The 23,219-nt window shown below is 43.7% G+C and overlaps 1 protein-coding gene across 1 annotated transcript; it reads left to right on the top strand.

Moving 5' to 3' along the window:
* Positions 1–102: 102 nt before the first annotated feature.
* LOC139409480 (ALG6 alpha-1,3-glucosyltransferase) lies at positions 103–23,184 on the top strand. The gene is made up of 14 exons (XM_071154675.1): positions 103–314; positions 644–728; positions 833–922; positions 1,068–1,156; positions 2,647–2,729; positions 2,889–2,953; positions 5,087–5,272; positions 9,426–9,561; positions 12,187–12,272; positions 14,995–15,079; positions 15,163–15,233; positions 17,094–17,162; positions 20,639–20,831; positions 22,528–23,184. The coding sequence occupies exons 1-14, from the start codon at positions 233–235 to the stop codon at positions 22,729–22,731; spliced, it is 1,524 nt and encodes a 507-aa protein (XP_071010776.1). The 5' UTR covers positions 103–232; the 3' UTR covers positions 22,732–23,184.
* The last annotated feature ends 35 nt before the right edge of the window (positions 23,185–23,219 follow it).

Raw genomic sequence — 23,219 nt, 5'->3', positions numbered from 1 at the left:
GATATTGTCGGTTTCGGTTTATTCTGCTTTTGATTGAAATCGAATATTCTCTATCGTCAGCATCATCCAGCTCTGACCAAAAAAGAACCGAGTTATCACGACACGTCATCAACCGGCGCCTGCGCTGACGTGTTCAGGAAGTGTTAACAACAATCCTGCACGGAAGCTGCAACATGCATCGAGAATTATAGCATTTCGTTGCCAATAATAACGCTGTTGTATAGTATCGATCATGGAGAACTGGAGCCTTGTGTCCATTTGTGTTTTGTTCGGTCTTACGGCAAGATGGGCTGTATCCTTGAACTCTTATTCAGGTAGGAAGTGGACCGTAGCTAGCTTTATGCTAATGTTGCACCTGCAGGGCTCACTGACAGTCCCCTGTTTCATAGCTACATAGTTAGCTAGAAATCCTAGCCAGCTTGCATTGTAAACTTGTCAAATTGTTGATTTTGAGTGGTAAAATGCAACCGGTATTTTGGTGAAATGATTATTCACATTAGCTTGCTAGAGACATAAACACGAGTCCGCTTACTAGCTAGCCACTGTTCAACAGCAGGACTGTAATCTCGTTCTCTGCATATTTCATCTAGCTAGCTAGATATTATTATTCAGCAGCATTTTTACCCATTTCTCTTATTTTCAGGGGCAGGCAAACCACCCATGTTCGGGGACTACGAAGCTCAAAGGCACTGGCAAGAAGTGACATACAATCTGCCTGTTCATGAATGGTTGGTCTATGCAGCTGTCTATGGTCCTGTCTTGCATCATTGTGTGTTCTTAGAAAGTTTCTAAGCAATAGTTAGGATAACTTAATGTTGTTTTCATCCTTCAGGTACTTCAACACTACAGACAACAACCTAAACTATTGGGGTTTGGACTATCCCCCTCTCACAGCCTACCACAGCCTGCTCTGTGCACATGTGTAAGTCTGAGGGCACACACACGAACATCAGGATCATGGGTTTGATTTCTGCTGGGGCCACCGTATGAAAATGTATGCACACAGTACTGCAATATATATTATGAATGTTATCATTATTATATTACTTTGTTGTGCTTTCCTGCAGGGCCAAGCTGATAAACCCAGACTGGGTGGAGTTGCATGCGTCTCGAGGTCATGAAAGCTATGGACATAAGTTGTTTATGAGAGCCACAGGTAAGACTGCTGACAGCCAGTTTAAAGAACAACAGTACACATCAACACAACTGACAGACAGGTTAAAGAACAGTAAACATCAACACAACTGACAGACAGGTTAAAGAACAGTACACATCAACACAACTGACAGACAGGTTAAAGAACAGTACACATCAACACTACTGACAGACAGGTTAAAGAACAGTACACATCAACACAACTGACAGACAGGTTAAAGAACAACAGTACACATTAACACAACTGACAGACAGGTTAAAGAACAACAGTACACATCAACACAACTGACAGACAGGTTAAAGAACAGTACACATCAACACTACTGACAGACAGGTTAAAGAACAACAGTACACATCAACACTACTGACAGACAGGTTAAAGAACAACAGTACACATCAACACAACTGACAGACAGGTTAAAGAACAGTACACATCAACACTACTGACAGACAGGTTAAAGAACAACAGTACACATCAACACTACTGACAGACAGGTTAAAGAACAACAGTACACATCAACACAACTGACAGACAGGTTAAAGAACAGTACACATCAACACTACTGACAGACAGGTTAAAGAACAGTAAACATCAACACTACTGACAGACAGGTTAAAGAACAGTACACATCAACACTACTGACAGACAGGTTAAAGAACAACAGTACACATCAACACAACTGACAGACAGGTTAAAGAACAGTACACATCAACACAACTGACAGACAGGTTAAAGAACAACAGTACACATCAACACAACTGACAGACAGGTTAAAGAACAGTACACATTAACACAACTGACAGACAGGTTAAAGAACAGTACACATCAACACTACTGACAGACAGGTTAAAGAACAGTACACATCAACACAACTGACAGACAGGTTAAAGAACAGTACACATCAACACTACTGACAGACAGGTTAAAGAACAGTACACATCAACACTACTGACAGACAGGTTAAAGAACAGTACACATCAACACTACTGACAGCCAGGTTAAAGAACAGTACACATTAACACTACTGACAGACAGGTTAAAGAACAACAGTACACATCAACACAACTGACAGACAGGTTAAAGAACAGTACACATCAACACTACTGACAGACAGGTTAAAGAACAGTACACATCAACACTACTGACAGACAGGTTAAAGAACAACAGTACACATCAACACAACTGACAGACAGGTTAAAGAACAGTACACATCAACACAACTGACAGACAGGTTAAAGAACAGTACACATCAACACTACTGACAGACAGGTTAAAGAACAACAGTACACATCAACACAACTGACAGACAGGTTAAAGAACAGTACACATCAACACTACTGACAGACAGGTTAAAGAACAGTACAGGTTAAAGAACCCCCCCACCCCCCGCACTGACTGTTGGTTGAGTGACGAGCATCACATAGGAGTGAGACACCAACGAAGAGCATAGTGATTCATTTGTGGGACTGAATATATGTATCTTTGCTCAGTTCTTGTTGCAGATCTGCTGATATACATTCCTGCTGTTGTTCTTTACAGTTTTTACCTCAGTGAAGGATCAAACAAAAAGAAGGTATGTCAGAATTATGACATTTACATTCCCTCTATTTGATGTGTAACTCAAAATAAGTGCAGTCTCAGTTTTGAGAATTACAAAAACAAAGATACTGTATTAGATAGGCATTACCTGCCCGTCTCACTATAATGTGTGTTGTGTTCTCTTCTTGCCTAGGTCTGCACAGTCCTCTGTATCCTGCTCTATCCAGGCCTTATTCTAATCGACTACGGGCATTTCCAGTATCCTTTAAAAACCCCAGCTGTTTCTATCACTGGATCATATTATTCTTATGTCAAAATCATGACCATCTCTTGTCATCCCAGGTGCTGTGCATTCGGAAAGTATTCAGACCCCTTGACTTTTTCCAAATTTTGTTTTGCGTTACAGCCTTATTCTAAAAATGATTAAATACACATTTTCCATGAAATCTACACATAATAACCCATAATGACAAAGCTAAAACAGGTTTAGAATTTTTTGAAAATGTATTACCAAAAAATAATAATACCCTATTTACATAAGTATTCAGACCCTTTGCTATGAGACTCGAAATTGAGCTCAGGTGCATCCTGTTTCCATTGATCATCCTTGAGATGTTTCTACAACTTGTTAGGAGTCCACCTGTGGTAAATTCAATTGGTTGGACATGATTTGGGAAGGCACACACCTGTCTATATAAGGTCCCACAGTTGACAGTGCATGACAGAGCAAAAACCAAGCCATGAGGTCGAAGGAATTGTCCATAGATCTGGGAAAGGGTACCAAAAAAATTCTGCAGCATTGAAGGTTCCCAAGAACACAGTGGCCTCCATCATTCTTAAATGGAAGAAGTTTGGATCCACCAAGACTCTTCCTAGACCTGGCCGCCCTGCCAAACTGAGCAATCGGGAGAAGGGCCTTGGTCAGGGAGGTGACCAAGAACCCGATGGTCACTCTGACTGTGTCTGTGTCTGTCAGCGTAGTGTCCAGAGCATGGAGGCGCTACCAGGAGACAGGCCAGTACATCAGGAGACGTGGAGGAGGCCGTAGGAGGGCAACAACCCAGCAGCAGGACCGCTACCTCCGCCTTTGTGCAAGGAGGAGCAGGAGGAGCACTGCCAGAGCCCTGCAAAATGACCTCCAGCAGGCTACAAATGTACATGTGTCTGCTCAAACGGTCAGAAACAGACTCCATGAGGGTGGTATGAGGACTCGACGTCCACAGGTGGGGGTTGTGCTTACAGCCCAACACCGTGCAGGACGTTTGGCATTTGCCAGAGAACACCAACATTGGCAAATTCGCCACTGGCACCCTGTGCTCTTCACAGATGAAAGCAGGTTCACACTGAGCACATGTGACAGACGTGACAGAGTCTGGAGACGCCGTGGAGAACGTTCTGCTGCCTGCAACATCCTCCAGCATGACTGGTTTGGCGGTGGGTCAGTCATGGTGTAGGGTGGCATTTCTTTGGGGGGCCGCACAGCCCATGTGCTCGCCAGAGGTAGCCTGACTGCCATTAGGTACTCAGACCCCTTGTGAGACCATATGCTGGTGCGGTTGGCCCTGGGTTCCTCCTAATGCAAGACAATGCTAGACCTCATGTGGCTGGAGTGTGTCAGCAGTTCCTGCAAGAGGAAGGCATTGATGCTATGGACTGGCCCGCCCGTTCCCCAGACCTGAATCCAATTGAGCACATCTGGGACATCATGTCTCGCTCCATCCACCAACACCATGTTGCACCACAGACTGTCCAGGAGTTGGCGGATGCTTTAGTCCAGGTCTGGGAGGAGATCCCTCGGGAGACCATCCGCCACCTCATCAGGAGCATGCCCAGGCGTTGTAGGGAGGTCATACAGGCACGTGGAGGCCACACACACACTACTGAGCCTCATTTTGACTTGTTTTAAGGACATTACATCAAAGTTGGATCAGCCTGTAGTGTGGTTTTCCACTTTTAATTTTGAGTGTGACCCAAAATCCAGACCTCCATGGGTTGATAAATTAGATTTCCATTGATCATTTTTGTGTGATTTTGTTGTCAGCACATTCAACTTTGTAAAGAAAAAAGTATTTAATAAGAATATTTCATTCATTCAGATCTAGGATGTGTTATTTTAGTGTTCCCTTTATTTTTTTGAGCAGTGTATATTGATGAAGGAAATAAATCTGTAATTTATTTTAGAATAAGGCTGTAATGAAAGAAAATGTGGAAAATGTCAAGGGGTCTGAAAATATTTTCAGAAAGCACTGTATGTTCAGCCAGTGTGAATATAAATGAGATGAATCATGGTAGAAGCAGTTTGATTGGAGACGAGGATTTGTATGAATGAGGCATAGCAGAGCATCCGGTAACAGTACCATCATGACTATGTATTCTTTAACTGGGCGTCAGATATAACAGTATAAGCCTGGGGCTGGCCCTATGGGGTGTGGTGGTTCTGGGTCTGGGCTGGGACGTGCTGGGCTCTCTGGCCTTCGTCCTGTCCCTCAACTACAAACAGATGGAGCTCTACCACTCCCTACCCTTCTTCTGCTACTTACTGGGCAAGTGTTTCAAGCAGGGCCTGGCAGGCCAAGGGTGAGTTAGCTGACTTATACCCCTGGCTAAGAGGGTTTGTGTGACTGGGACTGTGTGTGTGGCGAGATGATATACAGTGGGGTCCGAAATTATTGACACCCCTGATAAAGATGAGCAAACATGACTGTATAAAATATATAAATTATAAAAATACTGAACTATATTGTATGCTGAAAACAATTGGGAATATATATTATTTTATACTAATACAATTGCTCAAAGAGGTAGGGGTCAAAATTGACACCCATTTTCAATACCTTACCTTGTGAGGATAACCACACTGAGCCTTTTTAACAATGTTTTATGAGCCGGAGAACCCGTTGGGAGGGATATGTGTGGCCAAGAGCTCAATTTTCATGTCATCTGACCAAATAACTGGTTCCAATCCAAGTGCCAAGGCCGTTTAGCAAACTCCAGGCGTTTACATTTGTTGGACGACATGAAAATAGAGCTCTTTGGCCACACACACTAGTGGTGGATTTGGCGTCAAAATTACAATGTATGAGCAGAAAATAACACCATACCTACTGTAAAATATGGTGGTGGATCTTTGGTGTTATGGGGTTATTTTGCTTCCACTGGTCCTGGGGCCTTTGTTAAGGTCAACAGCATCATGAACGTTACCCAGTATCAGGACATTTCAGCCCAAAACTTGGTTGCCTCTGCCATGACTTGTCCACAAGTGGATCTTCCAGCAAGACAATAACCCCAAACATACATCAAAATCCAAAAATAAATGGTTAATTGACCAATAAATCAACATTTTGCAATGGCCATTTCAGTCTCCGGAATTGAACCCCATTGAAAACCTGTGGTTTGTTTAAAGTTTTAATGTCACATGCACAAGTACTGTGAAATGCCTTTCTTGCTAACTCAAAACCCAACATTGCAATAATCAATAACAATGTATTACTAGAAAACAATAACAAGAGAAATAAGAGTAAGAAATATGAAACACAGTCAGTGAGTAAGCATACTACATACAGGAAATATTTAAAGTCAGTTCCAATACCATATATACAGGTTCAGGGATACTGGAGTGATGGAAGTAGATATGTATAGGGGGAAGGTGACTATATACAGGTTCAGGGATACTGGAGTGATGGAAGTAGATATGTATAGGGGGAAGGTGACTATATACAGGTTCAGGGATACTGGAGTGATGGAAGTAGATATGTATAGGGGGAAGGTGACTATATACAGGTTCAGGGATACTGGAGTGATGGAAGTAGATATGTATAGGGGGAAGGTGACTATATACAGGTTCAGGGATACTGGAGTGATGGAGGTAGATATGTATAGGGGGAAGGTGACTATATACAGGTTCAGGGATACTGGAGTGATGGAGGTAGATATGTATAGGGGTAAGGTGACTAGGCAAAAGGATATATGATAAACACAGTAGCAGCAGCTTGAATGTGAGTGGGTGTGCGTGTGTGTAGAGTCAGTATAAATGTACCATACCAATCAAAAGTTTGGACACCTAGTCATTCAAGGGTTTTTATTTATTTGTACTATTTTCTACATTGTAGAATAATAGTGAAGACAAACTATGAAATAACACATGGAATCGTGTAGTAGTGAGGTAGTCTCCTGGAATACATTTAGATTAACACGTGTGCCTTGTTAAAAGTTCATTTGTGGAATTTCTTTCCTTCTTAATGCATTTGAGCCAATCAGTTGTGTTGTGACAAGTTAGGGGTGGTATACAGAAGATAGCCCTATTTGGTAAAAGACCAAGTTCATTGTTATGGCATGAACAGCTCAAATAAGTAAAGAGAAACGACAGTCCATTGTTACTTTAAGACATGAAGGTCAGTCAATCAAACTCATGAAAGTTTCTTCAAGTACAGTCGCAAAAACGATCAAGCGCTATGATGAAACTGGCTCTCATGAGGACCGCCACAGGAAAGGAAGACCCAGAGTTACCTCTGCTGCAGAGGATGTTCATTCGAGTTACCAGCCTCAGAAATTTCAGCCCGAATAAATGTTTCACAGAGTTGAAGTAACAGACACATCAACCTTTCAGGGGAGACTTTGTGAATCAGGCCTTCATGGTCGAATTGCTGCAAAGAAACCACTACTAAAGAACACCAATAAGAAGAAGGGACTTGCTTGGGTCAAGAACATGAGCAATGGACATTAATTAGACCGGTGGAAATCTGTCCTCACAAAAACACTGGCAGGTTTTTGTGAGAGACAGAGTAGGTGAACGGATTATCTCCGCATGTGTGGTTCCCACCGTGAAGCATGGAGGAGGCGTGATGGTGCTTTGCTGGTGACACTGTTGGTGATTTATTTAGAATTCAAGGCACACTTCCCCAGCATGGCTACCACAGCATTCTGCAGTGATACACCATCCCATCTCCTTTGTGCTTAGTGGGACTATCATTTGTTTTTCAACAGGACAATGACGCAAAACACACCTCCAGGCTATTTGGCTAAGAAGGAGAGTGATGGAGTGCTGCATCAGATGACCTGGCCTCCACAATCACTTGACCTCAACCCAATTGAGATAGTTTGGGATGAGTTGGACCGCAGAGTGCAGGAAAAGCAGCCAACAAGTGCTCAGCATATTTGGGAACTCCTTCAAGACGGTTGGAAAAGCATTCCAGGTGAAGCTGGTTGAGAGAATGCCAAGAGTGTGCAAAGCTCTCAAGGCAAAGGGTGGCTACTTTGAAGAATTTTGATTTGTTAAACACTTTTTTGGTTACATGATTCCATGTGTGTTTTTTCATAGTTTTGATGTGTTCACTATTATTCGACAATGTAGAAAATAGTAAAAATAAAGAAAATTTAATGAGTAGGTGTGTCAACTTTTGACTGGTACTGTATGTGCATATTATGTGTGAGTCAGAAGATGGAGTGTGTGTGTGTAGGGCCCTGTGAGTGTGCATAGAATGCAAATATTGAGATAAAAGGTAAATAAAGATACAAGGTGAACTCGGTCTGTGAATTGAAGAGGGCAGTCCATAAGCGCAGGTAAAGGATATCTAGGAAGTATTCTGTATGGAGGAATGGTCTAAGATCCCCCCCAAAAGGGGCGGCAGGGTAGCCTAGTGGTTAGAGCGTTGGACTAGTAACCGGAAGGTTGCGAGTTCAAACCCCCGAGCTGACAAGGTACAAATCTGTCGTTCTGCCCCTGAACAGGCAGTTAACCCACTGTTCCCAGGCCGTCATTGAAAATAAGAATTTGTTCTTAACTGACTTGCCTGGTTAAATAAAGGTAAAATAAAATAAAAAAAATAAAAAAAAGCATTAAACATCAGATTATATTATATTCATCATTCACTGAATCAGCATGATTGTTTTTAAAGTAATAAATCAAATCAAATTTTATTTGTCACATACACATGGTTAGCAGATGTTAATGCGAGTGTAGCGAAATGCTTGTAGTGTAGCGAAATGCTTGTAGATACCCAGAATCAATCATTTTCTGTCACCAGTGGACAAAACATGGAAAGGGCTATGCAGACTTTTCTGAAATGCAAATCAATATTTAATTTCAGAATTGGTTAAAATTAGGTTAGAGTCAGGGTTAAGGGTTGGGTTTAGGCTACAGTTAACGCTAGTCGGTTTGCAAGCCAGAAAAGTCTGTATAGCCCTTCCCACAAAACATGGCCCCATAAAGTAGCCTACATTTTCTCCAAAACAGAGTAGCAGAGTTACTGAGGTGAGCCAATCAGATTGGATGACTGTTTCTAGTGTCCCCACATTTGTTTATCTAGTAACAATGTACCAAGGGCTAATGGATAGCTAGATTAGATGGGCAGGGGAAGATATGTCCAGATGACATTATGGCCATGCCCAAGCTCCTCGGCTGTTCCTGTGTGTGCAACTTTACCGCCACACAGCTACTATAGCTGACCTACTGTGAAAGACTTTTAGCTGACGCATGGTTTTCCCAACATATATTGACTAACTTGGGATGTGGATAGTTCCACTCACAGCTGTTGTGATGCGAGAGATGTGAGATTCAGCCAATTAATACTGTTGACAATACGAATGATCATGTTTCACTGCTTTACAGTACATATCAGCGTAGCCAGTTTTTGGTATCTTAGACCGTGTGTAAGTTTATGTTTTGGGTATTTGACCGTTTCAAAGGTTCGGTGTACTTTATCATTTGTTTTCTCATCCACCACCCACCCAGGCTGTTCCTGCTAGTCAAGATCGCTGTAACAGTCCTGGTGACCTTTGCCCTCTGCTGGCTGCCCTTCCTGTCTGACCCTGGCCAGATCCTGCAGGTGGTGCACCGCCTTTTCCCTGTGGGGCGAGGCCTATTCGAGGTACGTACAAAAAGGTTTCAGTATTCAAGGCAATTAGTCATACTATCAAGTCAAGTGGTTTCCCTAACATTCTGCGACGTGAGTCACCTAAAGCTTGTAGAATGTTCTGGAGACCAACAGAGTAACCCAAACCAGATTCTCCACCCACAGCCCAATTTTGAGAGACCACACTATCTGCCAAGTCGAAATCAGTTGGTGTTAGAAAGACGAGGAGGTTTATGGTAGTCAACAAAGTGCTGCCCTCGTAGACAGGAGTGGTATCCTGCGCCTCCTGTTCTTCACAGCCTACATGCTCTTACAGACACACACACACACACAACCTGCTACCCTCCATCAATTCCTCTGTGCTTAGCCAATTGGAAATGGATCTCCTGCAGGATCAAAGAAAACAGAGGAATAAAATGGTGAAAGGTCAGAAGATCAGGTTTGCTCTATCTGGGGGGGGGGGGGTCGTAGTGACTGGGGGGGTAAAGATAAATCTAACACATTTACTGCCAGGGTATTTTCAGCACATCATTGCAGGGCCATGTTTTAGCCGTGTGATGCATGGTTCGGTGCCAAGGGCCAACACTATGCGTGTCAGAGTGCATCCGTTCGTTGTGCAAAACGTTGGCAGCTAAACTGCTGCGTCCTTGAAAAGTGAACTTACACGCGTGTATGTACACACAGCAAGGCCACACAGGAGGAGAGGTGCAGAGGGGGGAAATGAAAAACTGATGGACAGTGATGGCTCACACTGGGGACATTAGTTAGAACATATTGAAAGCATGTCATGGTTGAGCTACTGAGGTAACACCGTTACGGGAGCGGTGTAGAGGTGGTTGGCAGCTCAGAGGCCAAGGCCAGCTGCTCTAGTTTTGGAAGCCTGCCCTGTGCCCTGCACCCATTCCCCAAGGTGCAGTGATGTGAGAAGTAATTGAAAATTAAACAGTCAGCCTTGTGTAGTGTCTTGTCACAAGGAAACAGAATCAATAAAATGTATTTTCTGGTACTGTCCAACGGTGGCTCGCTTTTGGACTCAGGTCCAGGAATGGTTGTTATGTCATAATACCAGGGTTCCGATGGACCTGCAAACTGTATTGTTAGGGGATCTGAAAAACCACGATCAGTCAATGGGATATATCATTATACTCTTGGGTAAAGTATTTATCTTTAGGGCAATATCGGTAGAAATCTTACACTACCCCCCCCCCCCCCCCCCCAAAAAGGCTATGTGAGGTTGGTCATGCTGGCAGTATGCCTGACAGTTATTTATTTATGAAATGATACAAACATAATACACAAAGTGTGGGTGACTCTATACCCCGTGGAGCGAGGGTCTCCAGGAGAAGCCTGCCTGAACGAATTGTGAAATTGTGCACGTAAGCAGAAGCCGGACTGGGACAAGCAGACAGGGTGAGAAGGGGTGGTGGGGAAGGTTGAGGGGGTGAGGAGGGTAAGTTGTACATTTACCCACCACGCAGCACTCTGACCGTCTGTTTTCCTGCTTCACAAAAATGACACCAAATTCTGCAGCCTATGAAATTCCAAGCTGGTTTATAGGTGAAGAGTGATGCCATCGGCACTTACCCACATTTGCAGCCGAACCCCAGGTTCCTGTGTAGCCCTCAGCCGAGGCGGCATTGGAGGACATTCCGATAGGGTCGTTATTTGGGGGGGGGAGGGGGCTACAAGGGGGTGTGTTTGAGGAGAGATGGGGCCTCGGCGTCTGCAGGACGGACAGCCTGCTGACTGGGCCTGTCTGTAACCTCCACACACACACAGCTGTGCTCTGAGCAGCTGTAGCAAGCCCAGTGGACCGCATAGAAATTCACCCTATAGAAAAGACCACACTATTACGAGACATGATTAGACTACAGTGATCTATGCATTGTATTTCTACTTTGTGTCATATTACAGCCAGTAGAAGCAGTCTTAACATCTGATCTCAGAACAACTGCTAAGGCCTTAAATCACATGAATTACACGGTCAGTCCTCCGTCCTCCATTTCCTGCTAGCTACCCCAACCGCAAAGACCGTCGTTAAGGCTGACAGTTTGGATCTGTTTCCCAATGGTTATAACTATGCTTTGGGTGGTGTGGTGGGTGGACACACTGTGACAGTGTTCTTCTATGGGGTGGTCTGAATGTGCCGAAGTATGCAGAAATTATCGTAATGTGATTATCTCTGAACATTTAACCCTGTGTCCCCAAGTTTACAGAAAGTGCATAGCTTCTAGTGACATCCCGTTCCATATGACCTGACAGGCGATTTATGAGGCTGGTAATACCTTCCAAAGCGCTCCTGTACAAATACACTGTGGAATGCAAAGAAGGAATTCTTATTGCACTTTCAGTTGGGAAATGATTACTTGGAGCAATGCCACTTATTAGCCTTCTCTTCAAAACCAAATGCTTTTTAAAGCAGCGTACTGTCATACCATATGTGGTTTTCTAAATTTAAAACCCTTGTAATGAGTTTTATAACTCATTTAAATGATTCACATCGATAATAAACACTTCACTAACAATAAGGAATATGATCAACCTATTGGTTCTGCATCGTTATAGGAAGTGAGCTATGAAACTTATTTATTTTCTTATTAAAAAGTGTGTGTGTGTTGACATGATAAAGTGTGTTGACAGGATAAAGTGGCCAACACGTGGTGCAGCTTGAATGTCCTGATAAAGATCAAGACCATCCTGTCCACTGATACCCAGCTCTACTTCAGGTAATCCCCCTCTCACTCTCCATCTCATGCTCTCTTGCAGAGTGAAAACAAGATTATCCCTTGAACACTGAGATACTGATCACTACCAGCTGCTATGGGCAATCTGACAACTATTGGAAATCTGCTGATGAGATTTCAGATTTGGAATGTCAGTAGAAATTATTTGAACCATTTCCGTTTGAGAAACAGCAGTTAGCTAACTTCTCTGTGTTGACATGAGGTGTTATTCCAGTCAAAGTTGATTCTCCTCCAAGGTCCTTATGAATGAGAAGATGCTACACAGACAGTCGGTCATAGAACCCTTCTCAGGTTGTCATGGTGGTACGTGCTTGAATAACCTATGGGGCTATATTTAGGGGTGCTGTGTGCATTCTGGACAGGATGGACACGTTTCTGCCCGACTGTTAAGACCAGGATTTAACTTGGACTTCAAAGACTGTAGTGCATTTAAAACAAATTAAAACACTAGAGCTTTTTGGCCATGGGTGAATATAGATATGTTTTAGGGGAGGGATACCTTGCTGTAGAATGTGTCATAAAACAATGGATCACTCCTCGTTACAATAGAAGTGGTCTACTGGATCATGTATTTATGTATATGCTTGTTACTACTGCGTTTCTGTAAAATGTCTCAACAGAAATGTCATGATGGATCACCTGTGGAACAGTATCTGGGAACTGTATCCCAAAATCACCATGACCCCTCCCACCTCCCTAGCACACCCCTCTTGCCCCATGTTGGGGGTCCCGATACCCCTCTCCCCAGGGGCCCTTTAGGCCTGATACAGCTGCCCTACCCTAACCCTTCAGTCAGAGTGGAGGTACCTCCCTGGCCCCCCTCCTTTCCTGTGTCTCTATCCCCTGTGAGTGACAATTGAAGGGTTAGACTAATGTTGGGGTGCCCTAAGCGGAGACAGTGTTTGGTACATTTCCCACATACAGTGGGGAGAACAAGTATTTGATACACTGACGATTTTGCAGGTTTTCCTACTTACAAAGCATGTAGAGGTCTGTAATTTTTTATCATAGGTACACTTCAACTGTGAGAGACGGAATCTAAAACAAAAATCCAGAAAATCACATTGTATGATTTTTAAGTAATTCATTTGCATTTTATTGCATGACATAAGTATTTGATCACCTACCAACCAGTAAGAATTCCGGCTCTCACAGACCTGTTAGTATTTCTTTAAGAAGCCCTCCTGTTCTCCACTCATTACCTGTATTAATTGCACCTGTTTGAACTTGTTACCTGTATAAAAGACACCTGTCCACACACTCAATCAAACAGACTCCAACCTCTCCACAATGGCCAAGACCAGAGAGCTGTGTAAGGACATCAGGGATACAATTGTAGACCTGCACAAGGCTGGGATGGGCTACAGGACAATAGGCAAGCAGCTTGGTGAGAAGGCAACAACTGTTGGCGCAATTATTAGAAAATGGAAGAAGTTCAAGATGACGGTCAATCACCCTCGGTCTGGGGCTCCATGCAAGATCTCACCTCGTGGGGCATCAATGATCATGAGGAAGGTGAGGGATCAGCCCAGAACTACACGGCAGGACCTGGTCAATGACCTGAAGAGAGCTGGGACCACAGTCTCAAAGAAAGCCATTAGTAACACACTACGCTGTCATGGATTCAAATCCTACAGCGCACGCAAGGTCCCCCTGCTCAAGCCAGTGCATGTCCAGGCCCATCTGAAGTTTGCCAATGACCATCTGGATGATCCAGAGGAGGAATGGGAGAAGGTCATGTGGTCTGATGAGACAAAAATAGCTTTTTGGTCTAAACTCCACTCGCTGTGTTTGGAGGAAGAAGAAGGATGAGTACAACCCCAAGAACACCATCCCAACCATGAAGCATGGAGGTGGAAACATCATTCTTTGTGGATGCTTTTCTTCAAAGGGGACAGGACGTCTGCACCGTATTGAGGGGAGGATGGATGGGGCCATGTATCGCGAGATCTTGGCCAACAACCTCCTTCCCTCAGTAAGAGCATTGAAGATGGGTCGTGGCTGGGTCTTCCAGCATGACAACGACCCGAAACACACAGCCAGGGCAACTAAGGAGTGGCTCCGTAAGAAGCATCTCAAGGTCCTGGAGTGGCCTAGCCGGTCTCCAGACCTGAACCCAATAGAAAATCTTTGGATGGAGCTGAAAGTCCGTATCTGGAGAAGGTCTGTATGGAGGAGTGGGCCAAAATCCCTGCTGCAGTGTGTGCAAACTTGGTCAAGAACTACAGGAAAGGTCTGATCTCTGTAATTGCAAACAAAGATTTCTGTACCAAATAAGTGTGTGTAACCTTTTCTGTCTGCCTCTAGGCCAGTCTGCCTTCTGCTTTTCTGATGTATCAAATACTTATGTCATGCAATAAAATGCAAATTAATTACTTAAAAATCATACAATGTGAGTTTCAGGATTTTTGTTTTAGATTCCGTCTCTCACAGTTGAAGTGTACCTATGATAAAAATTACAGACCTCTACATGCTTTGTAAGTAGGAAACACTGCCGATTTTGCAGGTTATCAAATACTTGTTCTCCCCACTGTAGCTGGGGTCTTATGGTTTGACCAGGCTGGGTTAAAACAAGCCGGCAGCAGAGCAGCCGCAAGGTTCAGTTTAACCCCGAGGGTTAGGTTTCAGGGCTGGGCCATTCACTGTTTGGTCAGATTGATCATAGTTGATAGATTACATAATTCTGTTTTTGTTTTGTTTTCAGTTTGACCACCACTCTCCTGGCTATCCTACCTTCGTCTATAAAACTTTTGATGAAACCTACATTGTGGCAGTTCAAACTTGCCTTGGTAAGTAAGTATTTTTGTACAGTTTACTGATGTTTGATAACAGAGAATGATGTAATGCCAACCTGTGTAAAATGTCATTTCAGGTCAACTCCTCTCTGGCATTCTTCCTCTTCTCCTTTCAAGTCCATGAGAAATCAATCCTCCTGCCTGCCTTGTGAGTAGAGGGGAGGATTAGGAGTGTGTGTTTGCATGCGTGTGTGCCTTCCTGCCTGCGGTTCCTAATAATTTACCTCACCAACTGCAGTGCAGTATATAAAAAGCAACAGGCAGCTGTAATCGCTAGGCTATCTAGGTTTTACTGCGCTGTGGGATTTGGTTACAGATTTTGCTGATCTATTCATCTAAATTAGGCTGATTGTTGCTTTATTAACTATTGAGATATATCTCCCACATGTCTGTCCCTGAATCAATCAGTAATGCATGTCAGGGCTTAGGGAGGAACGCCAGGCTGTGGAGAAAAGGAGGAGGGCATTGTTTGTGGTGAATCAATTATTGGGACTATAGGAATGGGTGTAACTGGACATACAAACAGGAGTTGGAACCGGTTCAGGGAACAAAATTTTAAAAAATAAAATAATTGTGGGAACAGAATTATAACTGGGAATGAAAGGAAACTATGCTGTTCTGGAACAGAACTTTAATTTTAAAAGCATAGGAACCTTTTAACGTTCTTTCATGTTCCTATGCAAAGCCTTCACACACAAGCTTGTTAGCTAGCTCTGGTCCAACGGTAAGCCAACTCTTGGAAGTCCAAAGACATTAAAAGTTCCTCCGTAGAATCTGTTACTCCATAGGTATAATTCTGTGAGCCTAATTCAGGTCATTAAAAGATGCCCAGCGCTTCAAGCCAAGCCTCCTCCTCCACCCTCTCCCCACCCGCAAAATGTTATTTGCATATCGTGTCATACACTTGTCTGTCCATCGCGCATCTAAACAGCCATAGCCGAGACAGCTGATAGCACCCATGCAGGCTAAAACAACTATATATTTCCTGCTCCATAGCAAGCTGCTCTATTCGCAGTGATTGGTGAAGTAATTGAATGTCAAGCTAATGTAAAAAGGAATGAAATAAACCGGTATTTTTTTTTGGTTCGACCGGTTCAGAACTTTATTTTGGAACAGTGGAACGAAACAGAAAAAAAATAATGCTTCTGTTCAGAACGAAACGATTGAAAAACAATTTTGGTTCAAACCACTGCACGCAAAGAGTACTTCTGTAATTAGAAGCCCGGGGAGCGATGGGCTGTGTCTGAAGGTACCCTATTCCTTATATGGTGCACTACTTTTGACCAGGGCCCTTGTTGTTTGTTGTTAAATAAAGTGTGTATAATTTAAGTGTGTGTAACCTTTTCTGTCTGCCTCTAGGCCAGTCTGCCTGCTACTGAATGACCTCCCTCTTTTCTTTCTGCCTCTAGGCCAGTCTGCCTGCTACTGAATGACCTCCCTCTTTTCTGTCTGCCTCTAGGCCAGTCTGCCTGCTACTGAATGACCTCCCCCTTTTCTTTCTGCCTCTAGGCCAGTCTGCCTGCTACTGAATGACCTCCCCCTTTTCTGTCTGCCTCTAGGCCAGTCTGCCTGCTACTGAATGACCTCCCCCTTTTCTTTCTGCCTCTAGGCCAGTCTGCCTGCTACTGAATGACTCCCTCTTGTCTTTCTGCCTCTAGGCCAGTCTGCCTGCTACTGAATGACCTCCCCCTTTTCTTTCTGCCTCTAGGCCAGTCTGCCTGCTACTGAATGACCTCCCTCTTTTCTGTCTGCCTCTAGGCCAGTCTGCCTGCTACTGAAAGACATCCCTCTTTTCTTTCTGCCTCTAGGCCAGTCTGCCTGCTACTGAATGACCTCCCTCTTTTCTTTCTGCCTCTAGGCCAGTCTGCCTGCTACTGAATGACCTCCCTCTTGTCTTTCTGCCTCTAGGCCAGTCTGCCTGCTACTGAATGACCTCCCTCTTTTCTTTCTGCCTCTAGGCCAGTCTGCCTGCTACTGAATGACCTCCCTCTTGTCTTTCTGCCTCTAGGCCAGTCTGCCTACTACTGAATGACCTTCCTCTGCCAGCCATCTGGTTTCTACAGGCTTCCACCTTCAGGTAGGAAGCTACAGTAGGGGAAACTATAGAGGACCAATAATAACAGACCGGGTTAAAGGTCATACAGTGGGGCAAAAAAGTATTTAGTCAGCCACCAATTGTGCAAGTTCTCCCACTTAAAAAGATGAGATGCCTGTCATTTTCATCATAGGTACACTTCAACTATGACAGACCAAAATTAGAAAAAAAAATCCAGAAAATCACATTGTAGGATTTTTAATGAATTTATTTGCAAAATATGGTGGAAAATAAGTATTTGGTCAATAACAAAAGTTTCTCAATACTTTGTTATATACCCTTTGTTGGCAATGACAGAGGTCAAACGTTTTCTGTAAGTCTTCACAAGGTTTTCACACACTGTTGCTGGTATTTTGGCCCATTCCTCCATGCAAATCTCCTCTAGAGCAGTGATGTTTTGGGGCTGTTGCTGGGCAACACATACTTTCAACTTCCTCCAAAGATTTTCTATGGGGTTGAGATCTGGAGACTGGCTAGGCCACTCCAGGACCTTGAAATGCTTCTTACAAAGCCACTCCTTCGTTGCCCGGGTAGTGTGTTTGGGATCATTGTCATGCTGAAAGACCCAACCACGTTTCACCTTCAATGCCCTTGCTGATGGAAGGAGGTTTTCACTCAAAATCTCACGATACATGGCCCCATTCATTCTTTCCTTTACACGGATCAGTCGTCCTGGTCCCTTTGCAGAAAAACAGCCCCAAAGCATGATGTTTCCACCCCCATGCTTCACAGTAGGTATGGTGTTCTTTGGATGCAACTCAGCATTCTTTGTCCTCAACACGACGAGTTTTTACCAAAAAGTTATATTTTGGTTTCATCTGACCATATGACATTCTCCCAAACTTCTTCTGGATCATCCAAATGCTCTCTAGCAAACTTCAGACGGGCATGGACATGTACTGGCTTAAGCAGGGGGACACGTCTGGCACTGCAGGATTTGAGTCCCTGGCGGCGTAGTGTGTTACTGATGGTAGGCTTTGTTACTTTGGTCCCAGCTCTCTGCAGGTCATTCACTAGGTCCCCCCGTGTGGTTCTGGGATTTTTGCTCACTGTTCTTGTGATCATTTTGACCCCACGGGGTGAGATCTTGCATGGAGCCCCAGATCGAGGGAGATTATCAGTGGTCTTGTATGTCTTCCATTTCCTAATAATTGCTCCCACAGTTGATTTCTTCAAACCAAGCTGCTTACCTATTGCAGATTCAGTCTTCCCAGCCTGGTGCAGGTCTACAATTTTGTTTCTGGTGTCCTTTGACAGCTCTTTGGTCTTGGCCATAGTGGAGTTTGGAGTGTGACTGTTTGAGGTTGTGGACAGGTGTCTTTTATACTGATAACAAGTTCAAACAGGTGCCATTAATACAGGTAACGAGTGGAGGACAGAGGGGCCTCTTAAAGAAGAAGTTACAGGTCTGTGAGAGCCAGAAATCTTGCTTGTTTGTAGGTGACCATATACTTATTTTCCACCATAATTTGCAAATAAATTCATAAAAAATCCTACAAATGTGATTTTGTGGATTATTTTCTCATTTTGTCTGTCATAGTTGAAGTGTACCTATGATGAAAATTACAGGCCTCTCTCATCTTTTTAAGTGGGAGAACTTGCACAATTGGTGGCTGACTAAATACTTTTTTGCCCCACTGTCGGAGAAACCGCTCAAAGTACAATCTTGTACATTAAATGTAACCCCAAAAAATAAATCGCTGTTAAAGTATAGGTTGCTGTGCCAGAAGAGTTTGTGTTGATATTCTTTGGATGATTTTATTTGTGAAGAGTCAAGAAAATATCAAATGGAGTCATTGTAAAGGTAGCAGTCAGAGAAGAGAGGGGGTGAAGCTGACTACTAAGTTAGTAGTACTAACTTTCACCCCAGCTGTTGTTAAATTCTTCCGGTAGTACTAATTGTTGTGTGCGTGGTTTAGTGTAGGGATATCTGTGGATTACACTGCATAGTCAACATACCTCTTCTCTAAGCATGTTTTGTATAGGGACAGCAGGGCATTTTGTGGGCCTGTTGTCCTGTCTAACTGGCATGGCTCGCATTGTGCATCTCCATTCCACCCATTGTTGAAGACATTCACTACATGACCAAAAGTCATCTGCTATAACAGCCTCCATGCTTTTGGGAAGGCTTTCCACTAGATGTTGGAACATTTCTGCAGGAACTTGCTTCCATCCAGCCACAAGAGCATTAGTGAGGTCAGGCGATTAGGCCTGGTTCGCAGTCGGCATTCCAATTCATCCCAAAGGTGTTTGATGGGGTTGAGGTATTGGCTCTGTGCAGGCCAGTCAAGGTCTTTCACACCAATCTCGACAAACCATTTCTGTCTGGACCTCACTTTGTGCACAGGGAATTGTCATGCTGAAACAGGAAAGGGCCTTCCCAAAAAACTTACCACAAAGTTGGAAGCACAGAATCGTCTAGAACGTCATCGTATACTGTAGTGTTATTATTCCTCTTCACTGGAACTAAGGGGCCTAGCTCAAACCATGAAAGACAGGCCCAGATCATTCCTCCACCAAACTTAACAGATTTGTCCATCGGCCTGCCGGATGGTGAAGCGTCATTCATCACTCCAGAGAAGGCATTTTCAGTGCTACTCCAGAGTCCAATGGCGGCGAGCTTTACACCACTCCAGTCGACACCTGGCAATTGCGCATGATCTTAGGCTTGTGTGCGGCTGCTCAGCCATGGAAACCCATTTCATGAAGCTCCCGACAAAAAGTAGTTTGTGCTGACGACGTTGCTTCCAGAGGCAGTTTGGAACTTGGTAGTGAGTGTTGTAACCGAGGACAGACTATTTTTTACGCGCTTTCAGCACTCGGTGGTCCCGTTCTGTGAGCTTGTGTGGCCTACCACTTTGCGGCTGAGCCATTGCTGCTCCTAGACGTTTCCACTTCACAATAACAGCACTTAGTCATGGCCATAAGTTTTGAGAATGACAAATATTAATTTCCACAAAGTTTGCTGTTTCAGTGTCTTTAGATAGTTTTGTCAGATGTTACCATGTTACTACTTTTGTAAAATGTGATAGTTTATTTTGAATACATTTGCAAAAATGTTTTTAAAAAACAACATTTTGCTTTGTTATTATGGGCTATTGTGTGTAGATTGAGGGGGGAAAAACAATAATACATTTTAGAATAAGGCTGTAACGTCAAATGTTTTGGAAAAAGTCAAGGGGTCTGAATACACTGTATATAGTGTACATCTTGTTTGGGTAAATTGAAGACATAGTTGCATAATTTAGTCAAATGGTTGCTTAAGCAGTTATTATAAGAGCATCTGAATGCACTGGGTTTGTTGGATTGGCGAAGTATGTATTTATAACATATTTTTAGCTTGTTTTGCCAATGAATAGATGGGATTTTGTTGGATTTAAGTAGGCCCTAGTACAGCTGTGTTTGAGGCTACATTGTTCTTGTATTCTCTCCCTCCCTGTCCTCCCCTCCCTCTGCAGCATGCTGCCGTTGTTTCTGAAGGATGGCCTGTTGGTGCCGTACGTGGTCACCTCCCTGGCCTTCCTGTTCTTCTCCATCTACCTGCTCTCAGCCCTTGAGCACTGCTCAGAGGACAAGCTGCGTCTGGGGCCCTACCGCCGCCTCCTCATCTGCATGCCCCGCATGGACCTCGGCAGAGTCACCAAGTGGAAAGTAAGTGTGGCCTGGTGGTGTAAACAAATTCCCTTTCACATTGCACTACCCCATATGCCTGTCATCCTTTATTCGTAGCAAGAAATGTATCAGATTGCAAAGCAAACTCTTTATTTGGATAGTACATCTGTAGATGCTCTACAGACTAATTAGTAACATTTCAACTAACCCTCGCCGTTATCCTAACCATAACCCTTATCCTAACCATAACCCTTATCAACAGATCGTATGAGGATGAAAAATCCAGACTATCCAAATAAAGTGTGACCCAGTTTGCTTTACCAGGAAGATAGTTACAATGTTGTCTGTCTAGTTACCTTTACCTTGCACACGTAAGTAGGGAGATGAGCTTATTTAGATTTTATGACCATTTTAAATACACAAAGAGGCCACATCAGGCAAAAAAAGACATAGTATTATATACACAAAGTCAAGACTTTCCATTGTGGTCCTCTATTAACTGGCAATCAGGTTGTTGTCAGAGTGATTTCATAGCAGCTTGTCTCTATGGCTGGTGTTTCTAATAGTCTTAAGTGGTATCTACATCCAGGAGCACGGCGGCTCTAACCTGAATGGCATCAGCGTGAGAAGATATGGATATCTCTCCAACTGTATAAATAAAGATCATGTGCCACTGTACTGTAAGCTGTGTAGGCTGTCTGGGATGGGAAAGAGGATACCTAGCCATTTGCACAACTGAATGCATTCAACCGAAATGTGTGCTTAGGGAGCAGTTGTTGTTGGGGGTTATCTTCCTTTCTCAAGGGCAGAGTGGCAGATTTTTTCCACCTTGCCGGCTCTGGGATTCAAACCAGCAACCTTTCAGTTAATGGCCCAACGCGCTTAACCGCTAGGCTACCTGCCAGATGAAAGTCACTGCCAGGCCCCAAATATTATTTATCACTTATTTAAGTTACAGGCATCTCTGAAGTGCCTGGCCCCGGCCAGCTCTGCACCCTCCCCTCCTTTAGTGACATATGGGCAGGGGGATCCCAAATAGCACCCTATTCCCTATATACTGCACTACTTTTGACCAGAGGCCTCATAGGGCTCTATAGAATAGGATGGGCCCTGGTCAAAAGTAGTGCCCTCTATAGGGTATGGGATGGGGTCGTAGCCAGACACCACCACCAGACAGAGCTGTGTGGGATCAGAAGGAAGGTGTCTTTTTATAGAGTCATTAACACAGGTTTGCTTAGATACATTTATTTACACAAGAGGCGTAAATAAGGAGGCCCAGTGATGGGGCTAGGGTTTCATGGGGTTGGTCTCATACGGAGGTGCTTACGACACCTACCCTCACTGATCCCTGGGTCCGCAGGTCCCAAATAGACATGTTCATGTTGATCCTGCTACTAACACTGTTTGCCTTTCCGTTCTGGACGCACCGGTCAGGAGTAAAATAAACGTCAGCTTGTGATGAGGGATGGTCATGTGAGGTCTAAAAAAAATGTTTTTCAGTCTGGTCTAGTAGAATAGATTGACTTGGGCCAAGGAAATACTTTAATTATCTATTTAGATGGGCTTAATTTATCAATTTGAATCCCTTGTCAAATTTACTTTCTGGTTTGACTGGAATTTATATCGAATTTTGAGCCCCACTTCTGGGCTGAGAGGGGGGGACTTGTCTCATATCCTGTGATGGCTCAACTCCCTTGAAAAAGAATGAACTGAACTCTGTCCATCTCTCCTGCAGTTCTATTTCTCCATCACGGCTATGGCTGGTTTGAGCTTTATGAGCGTGGCTTTGGCCCCTCCGGCCCAGCTGCCTGATTTGTTTCCCCTCCTGGTGTCTGTGTTCTCCTACCTACACTTCCTGGGCCTCCTCCTCTACTTCAACATTGTCCAGATAGCCGAGCCACCACAATCTGTGAGGAAGAACCAGAAGAAAAGTAACTGAGTAATGATTAGGGAGGTAGAGACCAGATGATAACTGAGTAATTATAAGGGTGGAAAAAACAGAACTGGGTGGTCACCACCCAACAGAAAAACGAACTAAGCACAGTGCTTCAGTCAATTAGCAATAAGGCCCATGGACCAACTACCAGTCTAGGGCCAATCATTTAGAATCTTTATTCTCTAGAGAACCCTCCTGTCAACATGAATGGTTGCTGTTTTGTCAATGCCTAATTATGTACATCAAGCATGATTATTTTTTACTTTACTGTTTTTCAATATTTTCAAATGTATGTAACAGCATTACATTTATTTTGTACCAATAGACTATTTGTCTTAAAATAAAATCACCTGATATGAATTCTTGAATAACCCTTATTTTACAGCCATATTGCCAGCACAGACTCGATCTGTCAAAAGCAGTTTCAATAAAATCCTCGGTGTCCATCTTCTCCAAGCTAGCTCAATCACTGGTTGTAACAGTGTTGCGGT

Source organism: Oncorhynchus clarkii, chromosome 5 (genome assembly GCF_045791955.1).
Source record: "Oncorhynchus clarkii lewisi isolate Uvic-CL-2024 chromosome 5, UVic_Ocla_1.0, whole genome shotgun sequence".
In the NCBI taxonomy this organism is placed as follows: domain Eukaryota; kingdom Metazoa; phylum Chordata; class Actinopteri; order Salmoniformes; family Salmonidae; genus Oncorhynchus; species Oncorhynchus clarkii.
This window is presented reverse-complemented; position numbering and strand designations above follow the sequence as displayed.